The 21,549-nt window shown below is 32.7% G+C and overlaps 2 protein-coding genes across 2 annotated transcripts in view; both read left to right on the forward strand.

The window, feature by feature from the left end:
- Positions 1-21,549, forward strand: part of LOC149939314 (uncharacterized) — a 40,448-nt gene that overhangs the window by 11,170 nt on the left and 7,729 nt on the right. Inside the window, exons 2-4 of the mRNA XM_090179108.1 lie at positions 14,924-14,983; positions 15,057-15,223; positions 17,222-17,837. Of these exons, the coding sequence (XP_090035234.1) occupies positions 15,070-15,223; positions 17,222-17,837 (770 nt within the window). The 5' untranslated portion in view covers positions 14,924-14,983; positions 15,057-15,069. The remainder of the gene's footprint in view (positions 1-14,923; positions 14,984-15,056; positions 15,224-17,221; positions 17,838-21,549) is intronic.
- On the forward strand, positions 6,262-6,809 carry LOC149939315 (uncharacterized). The gene is made up of 2 exons (XM_090177475.1): positions 6,262-6,327; positions 6,402-6,809. Exons 1-2 carry the CDS (start codon positions 6,307-6,309, stop codon positions 6,807-6,809), a joined length of 429 nt encoding a protein of 142 aa, XP_090033601.1. The 5' UTR covers positions 6,262-6,306.

The raw sequence follows: 21,549 nt of genomic DNA on the forward strand, positions 1-21,549 counted from the left end.
GGAATGTACCTTGAACGTGTTTTACGGCGAGAGAGACGAAACATTAGCTATATGCTTAAAATAACGGGGAGCGAATTCAAGTGGAGGCTAAAAGAGGCGACGAGAAGCAATGTAAAGCGAAAGAACGGTAGACCTTGAAAAACGGATCCTCGGTTACGGAGTTTCTCCCTTTGCCGGAAAGGGATCCTATATGAGTTATTTAACGTGGTTTCCAATATCCGTCGTCCGTCGAATATAATCGCTTTTAGGAATAAGTCTAAACACGTACTCCATCGAAATATTTGAAATTTAAAAACATACAATATTAAAATAACGGGGAGTAATTCGTATTTAATCCACACTGACTTACACGAAGGTCGTACAAAGGTCGTGTATAAAAATGAGAGAACTGCCCCACGGAAAATGCATTTTCCCATAGGATTGTACAGGGAATATATGATTCCCCGTTGATTCTCTATGGGGATTTAATCAACCTTGAACGCCCTTGAAAAGTACCGGCTCAAAGTGGTTGCATTCGCCGGTACCGAGAATTCGAAAGAGACCGTCGAAAAATTGAAACGTCAAATCGAAATAAGCTCTCATGTTTCGGCGGGAGTAAAAGTACGAGAGTGGCAACGGGAGTCATAGTCGAGCGTCGAAGACGAACGTGGGGAATCGAATGATTTCGAAGCTTCAGTCGGCAATCTAGCCGTCTAATGTATACGGCGTTTCTAATTTCTACTAGAAGCCGATAGTTCTTACGAGCGGCTCGTCGACGCGTCGAGCCTAGGGGTGCAGAGTCGCCTTTAAGTCATCGTCATTCAAAGCGCTTACGAGAAGGTGAATCCTCATTCAATAACAATGGGGAATCAAAACGCCCTTAAAAAGTTTATTCGTGGGTTTCGTTACCGGTGTGGGAGGAATCAGAGAGAGTCTTCGGGAGAACCAGGATAATTTATACGCTATCGAATTTCTTTGACGGGAAAAAAATATTTCGCCGGTGTTTTTAATAGAAGCCAAAATAAACGTGCGACAAACTAAATCTCCAAGTTTGGGCTTGATTAATAATTATGGAATTTCTCGTGAAAAGAAAGTAAGTAGAAGGAAAGTGAGGGTTTGACATCGATCCTAGGATCGAGGATCGAGGATTTAAGGGGTGAAATCGTCGAAAAGTCAATGTATTTAGGGTATTTCTCGCGACGATATGTTTTTTCGTATATCAACATATTATGTCCAGGCCAACTTGTTCATTTAACTCCGCTTATCTCGAAAGACACTTGAACGTATATCTTATCGCGTTTTATGGTACGGAATAAGTTAAAATGATGTAATGATAACCTCGGCGGCGCGTGCGCGGATTACCCCTGAGGACGCGGTTAATTTGAATTTAAGAGTGTTTTGACGTCATGGAATATTCGTTGTTAAAGTAGAATGGAAACATTTTTAAACTTCATTTTAATATCATTGTAGTACTTAAATATGCTTGGCACTTGAATCTATATCACGAGTATTTTTTTTTTAAACGAATATTTCAAGTTTAAGTATGAGAAACGTATCGTTCTCAAGTATTGTAATTGTACACGTGATTCCGTATGAGGACCGGATAAATTCCTATATACGTAACGCGATACACTTCAAATTGCGTATACGTAGAATGGAATTAATTTTAAACCCCATTTTAATAAATAATATATCGAAGATCAATAATTTCAGAGTATAAAAAGGGAAAACCGTATAATAGTTTGACCAGATTTCGAAAGTTCACCATCTGTATTGTATTGGAAGTGACTGCGAGGAATCTAAAAATGTAAGTAGGAATACTCGGTGATAATTCTTAACTTTGTCTTAATGTATGTATTTTATAGGAATTGTTCATTTCCTGTGTCTGCTGACAAAGGGTTAATCGTTTATTTTATAAATTAATTTATTAAATTAAAAAATATATAAATATAATAAAAATTAAATTACATAAATCCATCGGAATTGATTTGCGGGTGTTCGGGGATTTGATATACATCGTTAACATTTCTTATTGGACGAGGGTACGTACGTTATAATGCTATATAAAAATAATTTTTATCTAATTGTGGTAAAAAAAATAGAAAAAATGTAAATAACTTATAAAAAGTTTTAAAAAAGTTTTGATATATTTCAAAATAAAATATAAAGAATAAAGAAATTATACACTAAGGTTTATAGTATAGCTAAATATTAGTTATTATTTCTATAGTGAAATGGCATCGAATAATCTTCGATCTTTATCTGGAGAAATTGATACACCTTCATCAATATCTATTACAAATTCGGTAATCTATATAAATAAAATAGTTTTGTATTTATATTATATAGTTACATAAGTAATTATAATTTATTTATATTTAGATAATCGGAAGTAATAATGAATCTATTGAATCCAATGTAAAGAAAATGCATCAAGATATTAACTTGGAAAATCCAAAAGATGATTCACCAGTAAGCAGTATTCAGATAATTAAAAATCATAAACAAAAACCGACTGATTACGGTGCATCAAGAGATTATATTTGTATATCTTCGAAAAAAGGTGAATCATTAAACATCAACAATGCGGTAATTTACTTATAATATATTTTATATGAAAATAATTAAAGGTTTTATAAATGATTAATTTATATTATAGATTATAGGTGGATCTAATAGCAAAATAGTATACGTCCAGGTAAAGTATTGTTTTATTTAGAAGTTTAAATTTTAAGTTAATGGTTTATTTTAGAATAACTATATGTTAAATGATTTATTTTAGAATAGCGTTGATTCATATGGTGGTAGGACAACATTAGAAAGTAGGTATATTGATTTAAAAAAACTATCGATTAATTAAACATTTTAATAATATTTTTACATAGCTTCGATAGTATCCAGAGATTGTACGATTGTTATTACAAAATGAAACTAATTTATTTTATAATCTTATTTGAATTATTTAACAATAAATATAAAAAATTGTTTTGTTTTGTATTTAAATGTACACATTTTCATGCAAAAAAAAGTTTTTTTTTTCATTTTCTAGTAAGCGATTCTAAATTAGTTATTTTAACTCTTGCTAATTCTAATTCCTAGCCATTGTATTAGTAAGCAGATTTTTGCTCGATCCATTGTTACGTTTGTTATATTTTGTGTGATATGGTTAATGAAAATAAAAAAAGGTCTCGACTAGCTCATTTCAAATGGGTATACGAATACGTTAAATTACATTCCGATATCCAAATATATACTATTTACGTTCAATACGTTTAAATAGCTTTCTAAAATGTAAATATAGGTAGTAAAATACTGCAAAAACCTCTGACTCTACGTTCAATACGTTAAAATAGATTTCAATACGTAAATATAGGTGAAAAAATACTAGAAAAACACGCATACTTTTATTTTTTTTAATTTTTGGAAATACACAACATCCACCAGTTACTTCGCAATATGACGAACTGGCTGCTCTCTTTGTCCCTAACATATCACAATTTAAACACAAATATATGCGTGGTTATGCTTTTAATACACCTGGTGGAATTCTTATACTCAAAATTCTTTTAGATTGGAAATAAACAGCTTTGCGGTACTTCAAACAGATTGAGTATCCGTCACAGTACCATGCTAGCCCTCCGACAGTTGGAACATGAAAAACTGAACCGTCACAATATATACAGAAGTAGCTACCAGTTCTTAATAATGACGTGATTCCGTCTTTCTTCAATTCTTCGACAGATATTGCATTCACTAGTGGTAAATACACGCGTGGTTATAAATTCATATATAATTCTTATAATAGTTTCTAGTGAAGGCTACCATTAATTAAGAATTAACAACATCACCAAACTTTAACATTACAACTAAATAATTAAATATAAAAATAATGTAATTTCTAAGCTAGCTTTAAAAATACCCGAAAACAATCTTACTTTTGAAAAATGACTCTTTAATGTCATAAATCGTCTGTCATACTCGGAAACAATTATTTGATCACTGATGTCGTTTCTAATATTTCTTCAGCTTTTAAAGAAAAAAATAAATACTCGAGAATGGTAAAATAGTCTATATTGAAATTTAAAGTGCGTTTAAATTGAAGTGATTCTTATTTTGGATTCCACTTTCACAATGGGAAAAGCGTCTTTCTCAAATGTTGTAATTGTACTAATAGATTTGATTTTAAGACCTATTTTAATCAATAAGATAGAATCGTTCAATACTTTGCGGGTATCAAAAGAGGGACTCTTTCAAATGGAAATATTTTTAAACTTCATTTTAATATCATTAGCGTGTAAGTGGTTCATGTGTCCAAAATTGGACCGCAAGTTCAGATATGCAAATACATAGAAAAATACTATAAAAAAACATCTAAACTCTACTTTTAATACAATACATTTGATTATCATATTTTATACCTATATTTACATATTTAAATTGTTACGCATACGTGGTTCCCATTTAATATTGGAATATTTATAGTAATAAAAGGTAACTTTGTAGAAAATAAAAGATATTTTAATTAAAACATTCCTTAATGTATTTATTGTCTAAAAATATTTACAATATTTATAAATTTTTAGATAGAAAAATTCTACTAAAATCCCTTTTTAAATTTGATAAAATAAATTTCCGATATGTTAATAGCTAGAATAATAATAATAATATAAAAATTACTTATTCTACTTTTAAAACGGCATAACACAACTCCGATACGCAAATATAGACAGAAAATACTAAAAAAACTCTTTACTCTACGTTCGATTCGTTAAAATACATTTCCGATAAACATATATAGATAAAGAAATACTACAAAATTTAAAAAGGTAGAAAAATACTTCACATTAACCATTATGAATTTAATCTTACAACATCCTCCTCATAGAGTAAAACATATTTGTTCAGAGTCGGCTTGATTAATAAAGAGAATAACATTGACGTTTCCGGTGCAGTCACGTATTAAGAAAAATACCACAACAATCTCTATACTCTACATTCAATACGTTAAAATATATTTCCGAAATGCAATTATAGCTAGAAAAAATACTACATAGGCTTACGGGATTTCAAGTTATTTAACATCCACGATTTTCCTATTACAAATATTATTTCTTAAAGAATTTTTGTAAGATTAGTCGAAAATGATATGTCAATTGTAATAAGCTTATAAATTTAGGAATAAACTTATATATTAAAGATAGTGTTGTAAATAAGCAAAATAAAATTTAAAAAAATGTAAATATAGTTATAAAATACGACAATAAATATCAATATTGAAATATTTTTAGTAATAAAAGGACTATTCTTATTTAAAACAATTCCTAATTTATGTATTGACTTAAAATATTATTTTGATTAACGTCTTAGTTTGTATACGAGTAAGTGAACAATTCCTCGCCGTGTAAAATATTCTGTCGATAGCCAATTGGAGATAATTTTTGTACAAATTTACAATATTTAAAATATTTCTGACGCACTTCTGAGGCAGCAGAAAATAAAAGATATTTTAATTAAAACATCTCTTAATTTCTTTATTGTCTTAAAATATTTACAAAATTTACAAATTTCTATTTTGTTTAACGTCTTTCATTTTTAAAAATGTAATTGTTTGACTTAAATAAAGCGTGATAATTATTAGTTTCAAAATGATATTTACAAATCTTATCCACACTAATTTCATTTTATTTTCATTTATGTGTTTTTATAGTATCTTTCTGGCTAAATTTGTGTATAAGAATTGTATTTTACCGTATTTAAAATATAGTCAAGTTGTTTTTTCATCGTATTTTATACTTATAATTACATATTGGAATTGTTACAAAAGGTTTTAGGGGTGAAATGGGGTAAAATCGTTGAAAAGTCAATGTATTTATGATATTTTTCGCGATGATTTGTTTTTCTCATATCAACATATTGTGTTCAAGACCAACTTGTTTCTTTATCGCCGCTTATCTCAAGTATTTAAAGAGTACACTTATATGGTAATTCACAAACTTATTGCGGAGTAGTATCCTATATAAAGACAGTTTTCGAAGGAAGAAAATTATAGAACTTCGTTCCTCTCCCGTAGTAAGTTTAAAAAAAATAGAGCGGACAATGCAGCACCCCGTCGACGTAAATGTAGCTATATGCATTTTACGCTATTCACCCAAAGTCGTTAATGACCAAGTAATCGAGAAAATTAAGTTCGGAGTTCTTGACGCAATTGTAAAAAGATCCCATCCAACGAAATTTTGGGTGAAGTATGTTCAAAACCTTGAAGGGAACTATATCGACGTACACGTTTGTTTTAACGCGGTCCTTGAGAATTGGAGGAAAAAACTAGGAATGGCGTTCCCCTATGTTGAGGTAAATATCGATTCTTAGATGTATATAAATATGTATTGTTAGGAAAATAATAAATTTAAATTGTGTCATTCAAGGTTGAAAGAATCTTCATCAAAGACTCGACCGTGTCTCAGGAGGATGACGATATTGCTAGAATATTAATGGGTATAACATCTCCACCACCATCGTCTAGCCCACTAAAAAATACAAAAGCCACCGATCTACCATCGCCCCTATCTAAATCGTCCGAGATCTCCCTACCAATAACGTCCTTCTCCGGTTCCCTTACCCCTTCCACTTCAACAATTCCCCAAAAATCAAAAAAGAAACGCTCATTGGACGCGAACGCACCATTGAAGACCAGAAAAATCAAGAGAGTCGAAGACGACGCTGATCTCAACCATTTAATAAATTTGGAAAAAATGGCCCAGTCCGCGTTGAACAAAAACATTAATCACATTACAGATTCGGATAGCTCATCCGATTTTGAACTATGCTGCTAATTACGAAATAAAAATATTTCATTTTAAGATAAAAAAAAACAATTCTGTGTATCATATTTTATATATTTTATAAGACCTATAATCTGTTGAAAACTGACGAATATCGCCGACTCTGAACAAATATGTTTTACTCTATGAGGAGGATGTTGTAAGATTAAATTCATAATGGTTAATGTGAAGTATTTTTCTACCTTTTTAAATTTTGTAGTATTTCTTTATCTATATATGTTTATCGGAAATGTATTTTAACGAATCGAACGTAGAGTAAAGAGTTTTTTTAGTATTTTCTGTCTATATTTGCGTATCGGAGTTGTGTTATGCCGTTTTAAAAGTAGAATAAGTAATTTTTATATTATTATTATTATTCTAGCTATTAACATATCGGAAATTTATTTTATCAAATTTAAAAAGGGATTTTAGTAGAATTTTTCTATCTAAAAATTTATAAATATTGTAAATATTTTTAGACAATAAATACATTAAGGAATGTTTTAATTAAAATATCTTTTATTTTCTACAAAGTTACCTTTTATTACTATAAATATTCCAATATTAAATGGGAACCACGTATGCGTAACAATTTAAATATGTAAATATAGGTATAAAATATGATAATCAAATGTATTGTATTAAAAGTAGAGTTTAGATGTTTTTTTATAGTATTTTTCTATGTATTTGCATATCTGAACTTGCGGTCCAATTTTGGACACATGAACCACTTACACGCTAATGATATTAAAATGAAGTTTAAAAATATTTCCATTTGAAAGAGTCCCTCTTTTGATACCCGCAAAGTATTGAACGATTCTATCTTATTGATTAAAATAGGTCTTAAAATCAAATCTATTAGTACAATTACAACATTTGAGAAAGACGCTTTTCCCATTGTGAAAGTGGAATCCAAAATAAGAATCACTTCAATTTAAACGCACTTTAAATTTCAATATAGACTATTTTACCATTCTCGAGTATTTATTTTTTTCTTTAAAAGCTGAAGAAATATTAGAAACGACATCAGTGATCAAATAATTGTTTCCGAGTATGACAGACGATTTATGACATTAAAGAGTCATTTTTCAAAAGTAAGATTGTTTTCGGGTATTTTTAAAGCTAGCTTAGAAATTACATTATTTTTATATTTAATTATTTAGTTGTAATGTTAAAGTTTGGTGATGTTGTTAATTCTTAATTAATGGTAGCCTTCACTAGAAACTATTATAAGAATTATATATGAATTTATAACCACGCGTGTATTTACCACTAGTGAATGCAATATCTGTCGAAGAATTGAAGAAAGACGGAATCACGTCATTATTAAGAACTGGTAGCTACTTCTGTATATATTGTGACGGTTCAGTTTTTCATGTTCCAACTGTCGGAGGGCTAGCATGGTACTGTGACGGATACTCAATCTGTTTGAAGTACCGCAAAGCTGTTTATTTCCAATCTAAAAGAATTTTGAGTATAAGAATTCCACCAGGTGTATTAAAAGCATAACCACGCATATATTTGTGTTTAAATTGTGATATGTTAGGGACAAAGAGAGCAGCCAGTTCGTCATATTGCGAAGTAACTGGTGGATGTTGTGTATTTCCAAAAATTAAAAAAAATAAAAGTATGCGTGTTTTTCTAGTATTTTTTCACCTATATTTACGTATTGAAATCTATTTTAACGTATTGAACGTAGAGTCAGAGGTTTTTGCAGTATTTTACTACCTATATTTACATTTTAGAAAGCTATTTAAACGTATTGAACGTAAATAGTATATATTTGTATATCGGAATGTAATTTAACGTATTCGTATACCCATTTGAAATGAGCTAGTCGAGACCTTTTTTTATTTTCATTAACCATATCACACAAAATATAACAAACGTAACAATGGATCGAGCAAAAATCTGCTTACTAATACAATGGCTAGGAATTAGTATTAGCAAGAGTTAAAATAACTAATTTAGAATCGCTTACTAGAAAATGAAAAAAAAACTTTTTTTTGCATGAAAATGTGTATATTTAAATACAAAACAAAACAATTTTTTATATTTATTGTTAAATAATTCAAATAAGATTATAAAATAAATTAGTTTCATTTTGTAATAACAATCGTACAATCTCTGGATACTATCGAAGCTATGTAAAAATATTATTAAAATGTTTAATTAATCGATAGTTTTTTTAAATCAATATACCTACTTTCTAATGTTGTCCTACCACCATATGAATCAACGCTATTCTAAAATAAATCATTTAACATATAGTTATTCTAAAATAAACCATTAACTTAAAATTTAAACTTCTAAATAAAACAATACTTTACCTGGACGTATACTATTTTGCTATTAGATCCACCTATAATCTATAATATAAATTAATCATTTATAAAACCTTTAATTATTTTCATATAAAATATATTATAAGTAAATTACCGCATTGTTGATGTTTAATGATTCACCTTTTTTCGAAGATATACAAATATAATCTCTTGATGCACCGTAATCAGTCGGTTTTTGTTTATGATTTTTAATTATCTGAATACTGCTTACTGGTGAATCATCTTTTGGATTTTCCAAGTTAATATCTTGATGCATTTTCTTTACATTGGATTCAATAGATTCATTATTACTTCCGATTATCTAAATATAAATAAATTATAATTACTTATGTAACTATATAATATAAATACAAAACTATTTTATTTATATAGATTACCGAATTTGTAATAGATATTGATGAAGGTGTATCAATTTCTCCAGATAAAGATCGAAGATTATTCGATGCCATTTCACTATAGAAATAATAACTAATATTTAGCTATACTATAAACCTTAGTGTATAATTTCTTTATTCTTTATATTTTATTTTGAAATATATCAAAACTTTTTTAAAACTTTTTATAAGTTATTTACATTTTTTCTATTTTTTTTACCACAATTAGATAAAAATTATTTTTATATAGCATTATAACGTACGTACCCTCGTCCAATAAGAAATGTTAACGATGTATATCAAATCCCCGAACACCCGCAAATCAATTCCGATGGATTTATGTAATTTAATTTTTATTATATTTATATATTTTTTAATTTAATAAATTAATTTATAAAATAAACGATTAACCCTTTGTCAGCAGACACAGGAAATGAACAATTCCTATAAAATACATACATTAAGACAAAGTTAAGAATTATCACCGAGTATTCCTACTTACATTTTTAGATTCCTCGCAGTCACTTCCAATACAATACAGATGGTGAACTTTCGAAATCTGGTCAAACTATTATACGGTTTTCCCTTTTTATACTCTGAAATTATTGATCTTCGATATATTATTTATTAAAATGGGGTTTAAAATTAATTCCATTCTACGTATACGCAATTTGAAGTGTATCGCGTTACGTATATAGGAATTTATCCGGTCCTCATACGGAATCACGTGTACAATTACAATACTTGAGAACGATACGTTTCTCATACTTAAACTTGAAATATTCGTTTAAAAAAAAAATACTCGTGATATAGATTCAAGTGCCAAGCATATTTAAGTACTACAATGATATTAAAATGAAGTTTAAAAATGTTTCCATTCTACTTTAACAACGAATATTCCATGACGTCAAAACACTCTTAAATTCAAATTAACCGCGTCCTCAGGGGTAATCCGCGCACGCGCCGCCGAGGTTATCATTACATCATTTTAACTTATTCCGTACCATAAAACGCGATAAGATATACGTTCAAGTGTCTTTCGAGATAAGCGGAGTTAAATGAACAAGTTGGCCTGGACATAATATGTTGATATACGAAAAAACATATCGTCGCGAGAAATACCCTAAATACATTGACTTTTCGACGATTTCACCCCTTAAATCCTCGATCCTCGATCCTAGGATCGATGTCAAACCCTCACTTTCCTTCTACTTACTTTCTTTTCACGAGAAATTCCATAATTATTAATCAAGCCCAAACTTGGAGATTTAGTTTGTCGCACGTTTATTTTGGCTTCTATTAAAAACACCGGCGAAATATTTTTTTCCCGTCAAAGAAATTCGATAGCGTATAAATTATCCTGGTTCTCCCGAAGACTCTCTCTGATTCCTCCCACACCGAGCGTGAAAGAACGGTAACGAAACCCACGAATAAACTTTTTAAGGGCGTTTTGATTCCCCATTGTTATTGAATGAGGATTCACCTTCTCGTAAGCGCTTTGAATGACGATGACTTAAAGGCGACTCTGCACCCCTAGGCTCGACGCGTCGACGAGCCGCTCGTAAGAACTATCGGCTTCTAGTAGAAATTAGAAACGCCGTATACATTAGACGGCTAGATTGCCGACTGAAGCTTCGAAATCATTCGATTCCCCACGTTCGTCTTCGACGCTCGACTATGACTCCCGTTGCCACTCTCGTACTTTTACTCCCGCCGAAACATGAGAGCTTATTTCGATTTGACGTTTCAATTTTTCGACGGTCTCTTTCGAATTCTCGGTACCGGCGAATGCAACCACTTTGAGCCGGTACTTTTCAAGGGCGTTCAAGGTTGATTAAATCCCCATAGAGAATCAACGGGGAATCATATATTCCCTGTACAATCCTATGGGAAAATGCATTTTCCGTGGGGCAGTTCTCTCATTTTTATACACGACCTTTGTACGACCTTCGTGTAAGTCAGTGTGGATTAAATACGAATTACTCCCCGTTATTTTAATATTGTATGTTTTTAAATTTCAAATATTTCGATGGAGTACGTGTTTAGACTTATTCCTAAAAGCGATTATATTCGACGGACGACGGATATTGGAAACCACGTTAAATAACTCATATAGGATCCCTTTCCGGCAAAGGGAGAAACTCCGTAACCGAGGATCCGTTTTTCAAGGTCTACCGTTCTTTCGCTTTACATTGCTTCTCGTCGCCTCTTTTAGCCTCCACTTGAATTCGCTCCCCGTTATTTTAAGCATATAGCTAATGTTTCGTCTCTCTCGCCATAAAACACGTTCAAGGTACATTCCCTCTGCGTAAAGAAATAGGAAGCCGCCTATTTAATAAGCTCGGTATTCTACGCCGAATTGAGGCTTCGGAAAGTCATTATTTCAACGGACTCTTTCGTACTTTGTCTCTACCGGCGCCGAGCTGGGAAAGAGAACGAACTCGAGTCGGTGATTTTTGCTCCACGTTGATTCTCTATGGAAGAGATCCACGTTCAATTCTTATGGGGACAGATCCACGCATGATCCTTATGGATCCCCATAGGGATCATAGATCCACGTGGGGCTCAACTCTCATTTTCTACCTACTCGTGTGCATGAACAAGCCGTTCTAAGGTAATTACATTAATGGTGCTCTAAAAATGACAATAATCATAAGTAGTGCATAATATGGTCAAATATTTCAATGCTCTACAAATATTGTATGAGAAAATTTTGACTTTAGCTGTTTGAAAAAATATTTAGTCATGTTGTTGAAAACCATATTTATTTTTATTACAGTGGCATTTTTTTATTGAATCATTAATCAGCTAATTACTTCTAAACTAAATATGTTTTTGAGCTATCTTCAATTTCTGTTTCCGGAAATTTTCGGTTAAATTATTTATTTTAAAATTAGACCAGAAACTCTGTGTTCCTATTAATAATAATTATAGTAATAACAATCAGCTAGGCTAATAACCAAGGAACCACCTTAGGCCCAAGTATGCTAGCGACTTTTACCAGCTACAAATTTAAATTGATCTCGGAACACCATTACCAACATAATTTATTTACATACGGGGTAGTTCTATGATAGTGCCTTACCTTGTTAACCCTCCTACCGTAGAAATCAAATTCATAATTTTCAGAAAGATCTACTGTATAAATCAGTTTTAGAAATGCAATATAGGTGATTTTAGGAAATGTGCCCTTGACCAGTATTTTAGAATGACTAGTTAGTGTTATGGTTATATTTTTATTATTATTCTTAGCTCTGGGTGAAACAATTTATACTTATCTTAACTAGGCCCAACTGAAATGAGGTTTGAACAATCGAATGATATTATTAGTACAATTTTCTTCGGAAGTAAATCGTGAGTCCTCTTGCTGTCACCTTTGACGTAGGAACTTAGAAATATGGATTTCAAAATTAATCGTTCCCGTATTTTTGTCTCTCAATTAAATTAGTTATAGAGAACATATATCAAAATGTTATTAGCAAATTATTGTTAATCCATTTATTGTTTGGTGAACAACGCAAGAGTTTGATGTAACATATTGGGATGATCTTTGATTATTGGCATTTAAATATTCGTTGATCGATTTTAAATTCGAATTCTTAAATCCAAAAACATTTCACAATTATACTTATTGTATTATAATTATATCATTTATTGCTTATCTTTTAGCTTAACTAAATTGTTGATGACAACGCGCTAATGCACAATAAAACTTTGATGGAGTTAAAATATTTACAATCAATTGAATGCAAAAAATTACTTTGCATTCTTCGTAGTACATAAATTATAGGAAATTCTCTTTTTCATTCACAAATTGTTAGGCTATTTTGAACAATAGCCCCGCCACCTAGTTTCCACTTTTTAGTTACACCATACCAACGTACTTATTAAGGGGAATCTAATGGTGCAAAAATTATAAGCCGCAAATAAATAATTTTAAAGATATTCTAATTTAATGATGTACGAACCGAACGGTTCGGGGCGTAGAATTCACTCCGCGGCGAAGAGAGCTCGCCGTCGCGCCGTTTTTTCCCGGTCGAAAATCAGCCTTTCTTTATTTATTGGGAGTGGTAATGGAGCCAGTAGGACTGCAATATTCGCGAAATATGCTGATGGCGCCAGTAGGACCACAATCTTTTCGAAATATGCTGCTGTAGTAGACGTGGGGTCTAAGGATTAAAATGACGGTGCCCGAAACAAAGCTTTTGTTACAGGATTAAAATGACGGCGGGCTACTATATAGGTAGGAAAGAAACATTTCCCAAACCGTATTCAACGATTCTTTAAATTCCTAGATTTTAATGCGTTTTGGATAACGTGGGGCTGATGACGAAAAAGAAAAATGTGGACATGCAAAACATTACTAACTTACTATTTTCGGTATTTTCGCGGTATTTCAACGAATTTAGGGGTTTTGAAGGGGAAAATAGGTTAGGTTATTTATATTATTAGGTTAGTTGTATTAATATCGGGTTGACTATACTTGATGCGTCAGGCTTGGTGCTGTCCTCTAGGTTGCGTTATAGATGGCCCATAGCTTTTTTAGTATGGGGTTGGGGAGGCGCCGCGCGCCCCCAGCGCTCGAGCGAAGTGAGTTCGAGCGCGGCGCCGTCAGGCGCCATTACTTAGAATACATTCGACGTTGTATAAGTCAACATCACACAGAAGACATATAATATGACATAGTATGATTAAAAAAGCCTTAAATGCGTTGAAATACGGGGGAAAATCCCAACCCTTAAAAGTTGGGGTGGCAGAGTGGTTAGCACTTTCGATCCCTGCGTTGAGTTTGCAAGTTCTCTCCTCACTGATTTAATAGGTTTTCCCCCGAGTTCTTCGGTTTCCCCTTCCATAAAAACTTGTTGAGGTTAACGGTAATAGTTAGTGTAGGGAGCTGTTGGCTCGATCGCGTGGCATGCAGGGCTTGCCACCACCCTCCTACGCACTGTAACCCGGCCACCTGTATTAAAGGCTTCAAAAGTCGCTTGATGACTTAGGCCTAAGGTGGTGCCTTTGGGTATTAACCTAGCTGATTATTATTAAGTTAGTACCATTTTGCATTTCAGCCTTCTTCTTTTTCGTCATCAGTCCTACGTTATCCAAAAAGTATTGAAATCTAGGAATTTAAAGAATCGTCCACGTCATCAGTCCTACCTCATCCAACATGAGTGCGCGGCGCCGTCAGCCGCCAAGGTATAGTCTATGGGCATTTTTTAATTAACTTTTTAAATAATGCTTTGCGGGGAATAATTTTCGCACCATTGGAATCTCCTTAAAAAGTACTTTAAGGGGGGTCGAGAAAGGGGGGCAAAGGGGGTGGCGGGGCTATTGTTCCATTTTACCAATTGTTATTATTCATGCATAAATTTTTGCGACCACCTGATTAATAGCGTTGATTTTCTTACAGGTTCAATGGAACATATCCTGTTCAGAAAAAGAGTTCCAATAAGGCGATATTTCTTGACAGGTACGATATATTTACATATTTAAAAGGAGCGTGTTATGTTTTATTTAATAATGTCGTTGTCATTGTAGAGCAGCTTGAAGTTAGCAATGTTGGTCGATACAGTCGCCACTTCCAAATTCGTGGCCTTTTTGTCAGCGGCTTTGATCCCGCCAGCTCACATCGCGGTTCTTTACTTCTTGTACGAAGAGAAGGTTGACAGACGCCAATGCGTCAATACCTGCTGGGATTTCGTTTTCAAAGGTATGAGAAAATTTCCAAGTACTGCCTTAACAAACTTATCTATTATCTACTAGCCAAAGCAGATATTTTCTGCTCAAAGATTGCTCAAGGCTATTCAAGGGCTTTTGGGCTGTAAGCATTCTAAATTAAGTGGCAGAAATAGTCGAAGTAGCAGAATGTACCATAGATACGATAGAACTGAAACATGATTATTATTATAATAATTAACCAAAAACACCTTACCGTTAACAATTCCCGGCTTATAACGCACACAAAAAAAACCTTAACTGAATAGTGAAGGCTAAACAACAGCGCATATCTCAAAATATAAAACCAACGTTACTACATTAATGACAAGTTAGCAAGCCAAAATATACCTCTCCTCGGAAGAATTGTCCCTAGTGGTATTAATTTCTTGAGATGACCCTTAAAAATATATCTCCGCAATTTAGAGTTATTTACTAAAAACGTCATCCCGGTTCAATCCCGCCCGGTATAATATTTTTATTATAATTAAAATAATTGAGACGAAACAACCGAATTTAATTTATTTAGAATATTATAAATTAAGTAGTTACAACAGTGAGTTAGACGTACTAAACAACAAAAAAAATAACCAATATAAAAGAATATTCAACCAAGAAACAAGTTAATCCAAAACTTTGAAATGAAGAATAAATAAACCCAAATACCGAAAGTTGAAAAAATTATGTGAAAGGAAAAACGAAAAATACTTTACCGTTAGCAATACACGGCTTACAACGTAAGGAACTACCCTTGCCTTTTTGAGAGAAAAAATCCCAATTATAAGGATACAATATTTAAAAAAAAAAACACACATTTGGCAAGCCATTGGATCCACTTTTATCATAGGAGTTAAGAACCTTTCTACACGTAGAGCTTAAGCCTTGGCTTAAAGACTGCTAAATGGTTTTTGGACGCCATTATAAAATCATTTATTCTGGTTTAAAATTTAGCATTTGAGATGGCGCCATGGTGACCGAAAAAACAAAATACGTTTTCAAGTGTGTGTCAAAACTGGAAACGTAAACAGAAACGCAACATAATTAAATTTTGCGTTTTAGTTTCAGTTTGGTTTTCCGTTCGATTTTTACGTATGTGTGTTCTAGGCTTTAGCAGTAAAGTAAGCAAAACGAAAAAAGCGCGTTGTATACCACTTGTAATTGTATTTATAAATTACCCTTAACGGTTCAAAAATACCGATAGACAAAAAACTAAGTAAGTGGACCACCCACGGGTTTTACCCTTTAACCCTCTTATCTCTGCTGACTGCGCTAAAACAAGATTTGACCTTTAAATTTCATACGTAAAAAAATGTAAGACTTTAAAAACTATTAGTATACTCATCCGCTTAAGCTGAGCTTTTAATTTTCAATGAACCGTAACGTGTATGGTTCTGTGGTAGAACACTCGCTGTCATGCAGGAGGGCTCGGGTTCGAAACCCGCCCGATGCGATCGCAAAATGATTTTATGACGTAAACCGTGAACACTTGGTGGAAACCCTGCCATTTGGACGTTGAGACGTTGAGACGTTGACCGTAACCCACAGCTCTCGGTCCGTCTCAAACGTCGAAGATTCTTCACGTACAATCACAATTCGCAAAAGAAAATTATAATAGACCCAATGACAAAAAGAGGGCGCTTTTGGAAAAACCTTTTCCCTAATTCGAAGAAACTGCGTACGCAGCGATTACACTTTGCTCCGAAAATGCGACACGTTCGCAGCCCAGACAGACACACACACCCACAGACACCCACACCCACCGACAGACACCGTGGTTGAAAAACCCCTCCACGGGGAACTATGTCCCATAGGAGAGGTAAAAATCTTAAACGTAAAGAAGAAACTAGTAATTAAGACATTTTGAAAATTGAAAATAACGTTTTAGAAAAAGCCCTTTTTTAAACATTTGTTAATTTCGAATTTCAGTCTAACAAAACTTCCTTGGTTCTCTACCATTCACGTACTAACGCATCACATTTTATTTATATTCCAGGTTCAGATGAAGAACGCGTCGCTTCTTACAAGCACATGTACTTCAACGCGACTGACAATTTTTTCAAAATATGGCTGCTAACTGTAGCTGGGATAATCACTCTTTACGAAAGTGTCCGCTACATGACCTCTCTGTTACTCCTTCGCCGTCTTCGGTTGTCAATGTTAATCCTCTATTGCACATCAATGTTTTCTAACTACTACTCTTGGTGGATTTACGTCAATTATTGGAACGACGACTTCTACAGCCAGTGGAACCACCAACTGTTCTTCACCATCACGGAGATTGTCTCGACAGTGGTCATCCTTAATTTATCCAACAAAGACAGAGAAGTCACAACGCGCAAAACGTTTTCTATTATTGCGATAGCCTTACTCCATATTATAACAGGAAGCTTCGACCAGTTTGTCCGAAACGTCATATTGCGCGAGGGAGAAAATCACCAAGTGGTTCGTGATCTGGCCTTGATGATAGCGGATGTCTTGAATGTTGTGCTACCGTTGTACGAACTAATAATATACGAACCAACTGCTCGACTTTGCGATTCTAAAATGAAATCTGAGTTATTTTTTTCCGCTTTGTTCATAGGGTTCTCCTTTGTTATTTATTCCTGCCTGTAAATAAATATATTACATAGTATAAAATCTGTGTCGCAACTCTCGCTATTATCAACAACTTTGAGATTGGGGGCTTAAATGATTTCAAGAAAATAAGGAGTTCGAGGCAAGTACATTTAAATTTTTTAGACCCCGGTGATATAGAATGAACTGATATCGGAGGTGCACCGGTATATCAAATACTGATTCAATGGAATTTGAGCTAAGTATATGAGGGGAATTTAAATACATTTCGGTTTTCCTATTCCAATATTGGTAACCCCACTAGCCGAGGCATCCATGTAGAGTAATGAACTACGCTCAAACCAACCAATCGATGTTTTACTAACCGAATGGCAGCTTTACGACTCTTGTAAACCAATCGCAAAATTAAAAATTGTCTAATCGCGAGTGATGCAAATTTCTGTCGCTTACTTCGCCGAAAGTATTACAACAGAATAGTGCGCATTGTAACCCGGCCACCAGTTTAAAGAGATTAGCTGATTATTATTATTATCATTATTATTATTATTGGAACGAGACGGATGTAAGACAGTGTTGGAAATAAGCTTTTTAAAAGTACTGGTTAATGTGACCACTATACCCCCTACTTAAAAAATATCCCTATTTACAGTTTCACTCCATTTTGGCCTTCTTTTTGTTTCTTGAGTCCATAAAGAAATTGCAGGATAGGCATCAAAGCCTTATATTCTTATGTTTCAAAAACATATTCTTCTATTTGCATTTAGCTCGACGAATCTGACTGATTGAAGCAGAAAAACGTAAAATTGCATTATTGCCGGATGCCAGGAAATACGCTCTATTTAGGAGTGGAAATAAGTAAAAATACGCAATTTAATTGGCTGTGGCAGACTGCGAGCACAACTTTTTTTTATCATTTTCGCTTTTCGGTACAGAATTATATAAATAGAAATACTACTTTTGATTAAAAATAAACGTCATTTTGGCCAGTGAACCCACCAGATTCCATTTAGTTTACCGGTCATAGCCCAAAATAAACTGGTCTTTGACCGACTCCACCGCCTTATTTCCAACACTGATATTGTCATAAACGATTTTGACTAGACTAAACTTTTCGCGACTAGATCTGCGACTCATTCTTTTGCCATATTTTCCTATAAATTAGGGGAAATTGTATTGGCAGCACCGCTAACGGAAAGTTACCCCACACTAAATAAAAAGACTACGACCAAATTTATAACTTAATATACCATTGAAGCGTTGCCTACGCTATTACCGTTAATAACAAAGGCAACGTATAAACCTAAAAAGTTATCGCTTACCAAGATAAAATAAACGGAGTCTTGTAGCTTTCTGCAAAGCATTTAGATTTTAGAAGATTTATACTCTTTGGATTGGTTTTAATTTTTGGTAGTTTTGGCTTGGATTACTCTTTACATCGTTTTTATTTATTATTTGGAACACGTCGAGGTAATATTTGGTTTGTAATTTATTAATATATTTATGAATAGAAATTCCAAAATTATTTTTGAGAACTAAGGCTTAATCTTTAGTAGGTTTTTGGTTACACCATTATATTTTCCAACTTGTTCTATCGATTCTGCTCAAGGGAACATATTTAGAAAAAAATTTAACTTTTATGAAAATTTGGTTTTCTACATAGATATAGGAAACGAATATAAAGGTCTAGATAATATATTTCAAAGGGAGTGAATACGGAGGTGACAGCTAGCAGGAACGCGTAATTTATGCCGGCTATCCTTACAAGGCGCTTTCTATCGGTAAGAAAGCTCGTGCTATCGTCCCGAGAGCCATTGTCTCCTGCTTAAAAATTATAATAAAAGTCACCAACAGATGGTGTCTAAAGACTACGGCCTGCGGCAAGGTCAAGCACATAGTACTAAAATGCTCAGAGAGCTCACGCTCTTGGTCACGTGCCTTCCTCGGTGTCTGCTAGGTGTCAATTCCTTATTTTATATTATGCTTAGACGCCCCGAAATTTATCTAGACCTTTGTATACATTTCTTATATCTATGGTTGTTTATGTCTGTGAAGGCGCTCTTTCACCTTGGATTAATTTAAGTGTTACTATTATTAATCCAAGCTTTAACGTGGTGTGGTCTCCCCCGCTCTCCCAGACAAAGATGGGCACGCTCCACTCTTCAAAGAGCTCCTGTAGTGTTGGCTGACATACGAAATGAGAAGAGCGCGAGCTCCAGAATATGGCATTCCCTCATCTCTGCTCCCTGGTGGGTAAATCAACCATCTGGGAAACAAATCTATCTATCGGTAATAATAAGTGTAGGGAGCTGTTGGCTTACGTGCCAGAAGGGCTTTTCTACCACCCTCCTACGCAGTTTAACCAGGCCACCAGTCCTGAACATATGATAACTAGAAATTGAATTGTGACACTTTCGGCTCGCGTCAAAATCTAACGCAGGAATTGCGACGTCTGTGGCGCGCTTGACTAAATTTTTTAACTAGTCAGAATTTTTTGACTTGTTCTTTTTCTTGGAGGAGTGGAAAATTGTTCTCGAAATTATTAAAGAAGGTTGCGAAATCTAGTCAGCTGATTTAAAATGACCAATGAAAGCTCGAAATAAATTTTATTGAACCAAAAGAATCATTGTGTTCATTGATTATGTTACTTATAACATTGGCCAATAATGAATGAAGTGATATCTACTAATCACGACGTAAGTAAAATTGACTAGTCGAAAATAAACAGCACTAGTCAAAATTAAATTTTGCCAGTGAAAGTGGAATTTTGTCTAGTGAAAAATTACTCCTCCTTAGCTACTCCCAAAGGGAATAACCATTTCCTAATGGGGGAATAATTAATTCGCTTATTATAATCTTGTTGATAAGATAAATATTTGAATAAATTATAGTCAACTGTTTTTTAATAACATATAAAAAACCCCAAGTACCTTTCTTAAAATCCTGAGTTCTTGTATTTCATTTGAATTTTTTAAGATAAACTTGGATTTCATTTGAAATTTTTAAGATAAACTTGGATTTCATTTGAATTTTTTAAAGATAAACTTGGATTTCATTTGATTTTTTAGAGATATACTGCTATTTCATTTTAATTTTTTAAGATATACTTGGATTTAATTTGAAACACTTTTTTAAAATAAACTTGGATATCATTTTAATCACTTTTTAAAATAAACTTGGATTTCATTTGAATTTTTTAAAGATAAACTTGGATTTCATTTGATTTTTTAGAGATATACTGGGATTTCATTTTAATTTTTTAAGATATACTTGGATTTAATTTGAAACACTTTTTAAAATAAACTTGGATATCATTTTAATCACTTTTTAAAATAAACTTGGATTTAATTTGAAACCTTTTTTAAGATAAACTTGGATTTCATTTCAAACATTTTTTTAAGGTAAACTTGGATTTCATTTGAAATTTTTTAAAGATAATCTTGGATTTCATTTGAAATTTTTTAAAGATAAACTTGGACTTCTTTTGAAATTTTCTAAAGATAAACTTTGATTTCATTTGAAATTTTTAAGATAAACTTGGATTTCATTTGAATTTTTTAAAGATAAACTTGGATTTCATTTGATTTTTTAGAGATATACTGCTATTTCATTTTAATTTTTTAAGATATACTTGGATTTAATTTGAAACACTTTTTTAAAATAAACTTGGATATCATTTTAATCACTTTTTAAAATAAACTTGGATTTCATTTGAATTTTTTAAAGATAAACTTGGATTTCATTTGATTT

This window comes from Leiobunum rupestre, chromosome 6 (assembly GCF_980474605.1).
Source record: "Leiobunum rupestre chromosome 6, qqLeiRupe1.1.hap1, whole genome shotgun sequence".
In the NCBI taxonomy this organism is placed as follows: Eukaryota; Metazoa; Arthropoda; class Arachnida; order Opiliones; family Sclerosomatidae; genus Leiobunum; species Leiobunum rupestre.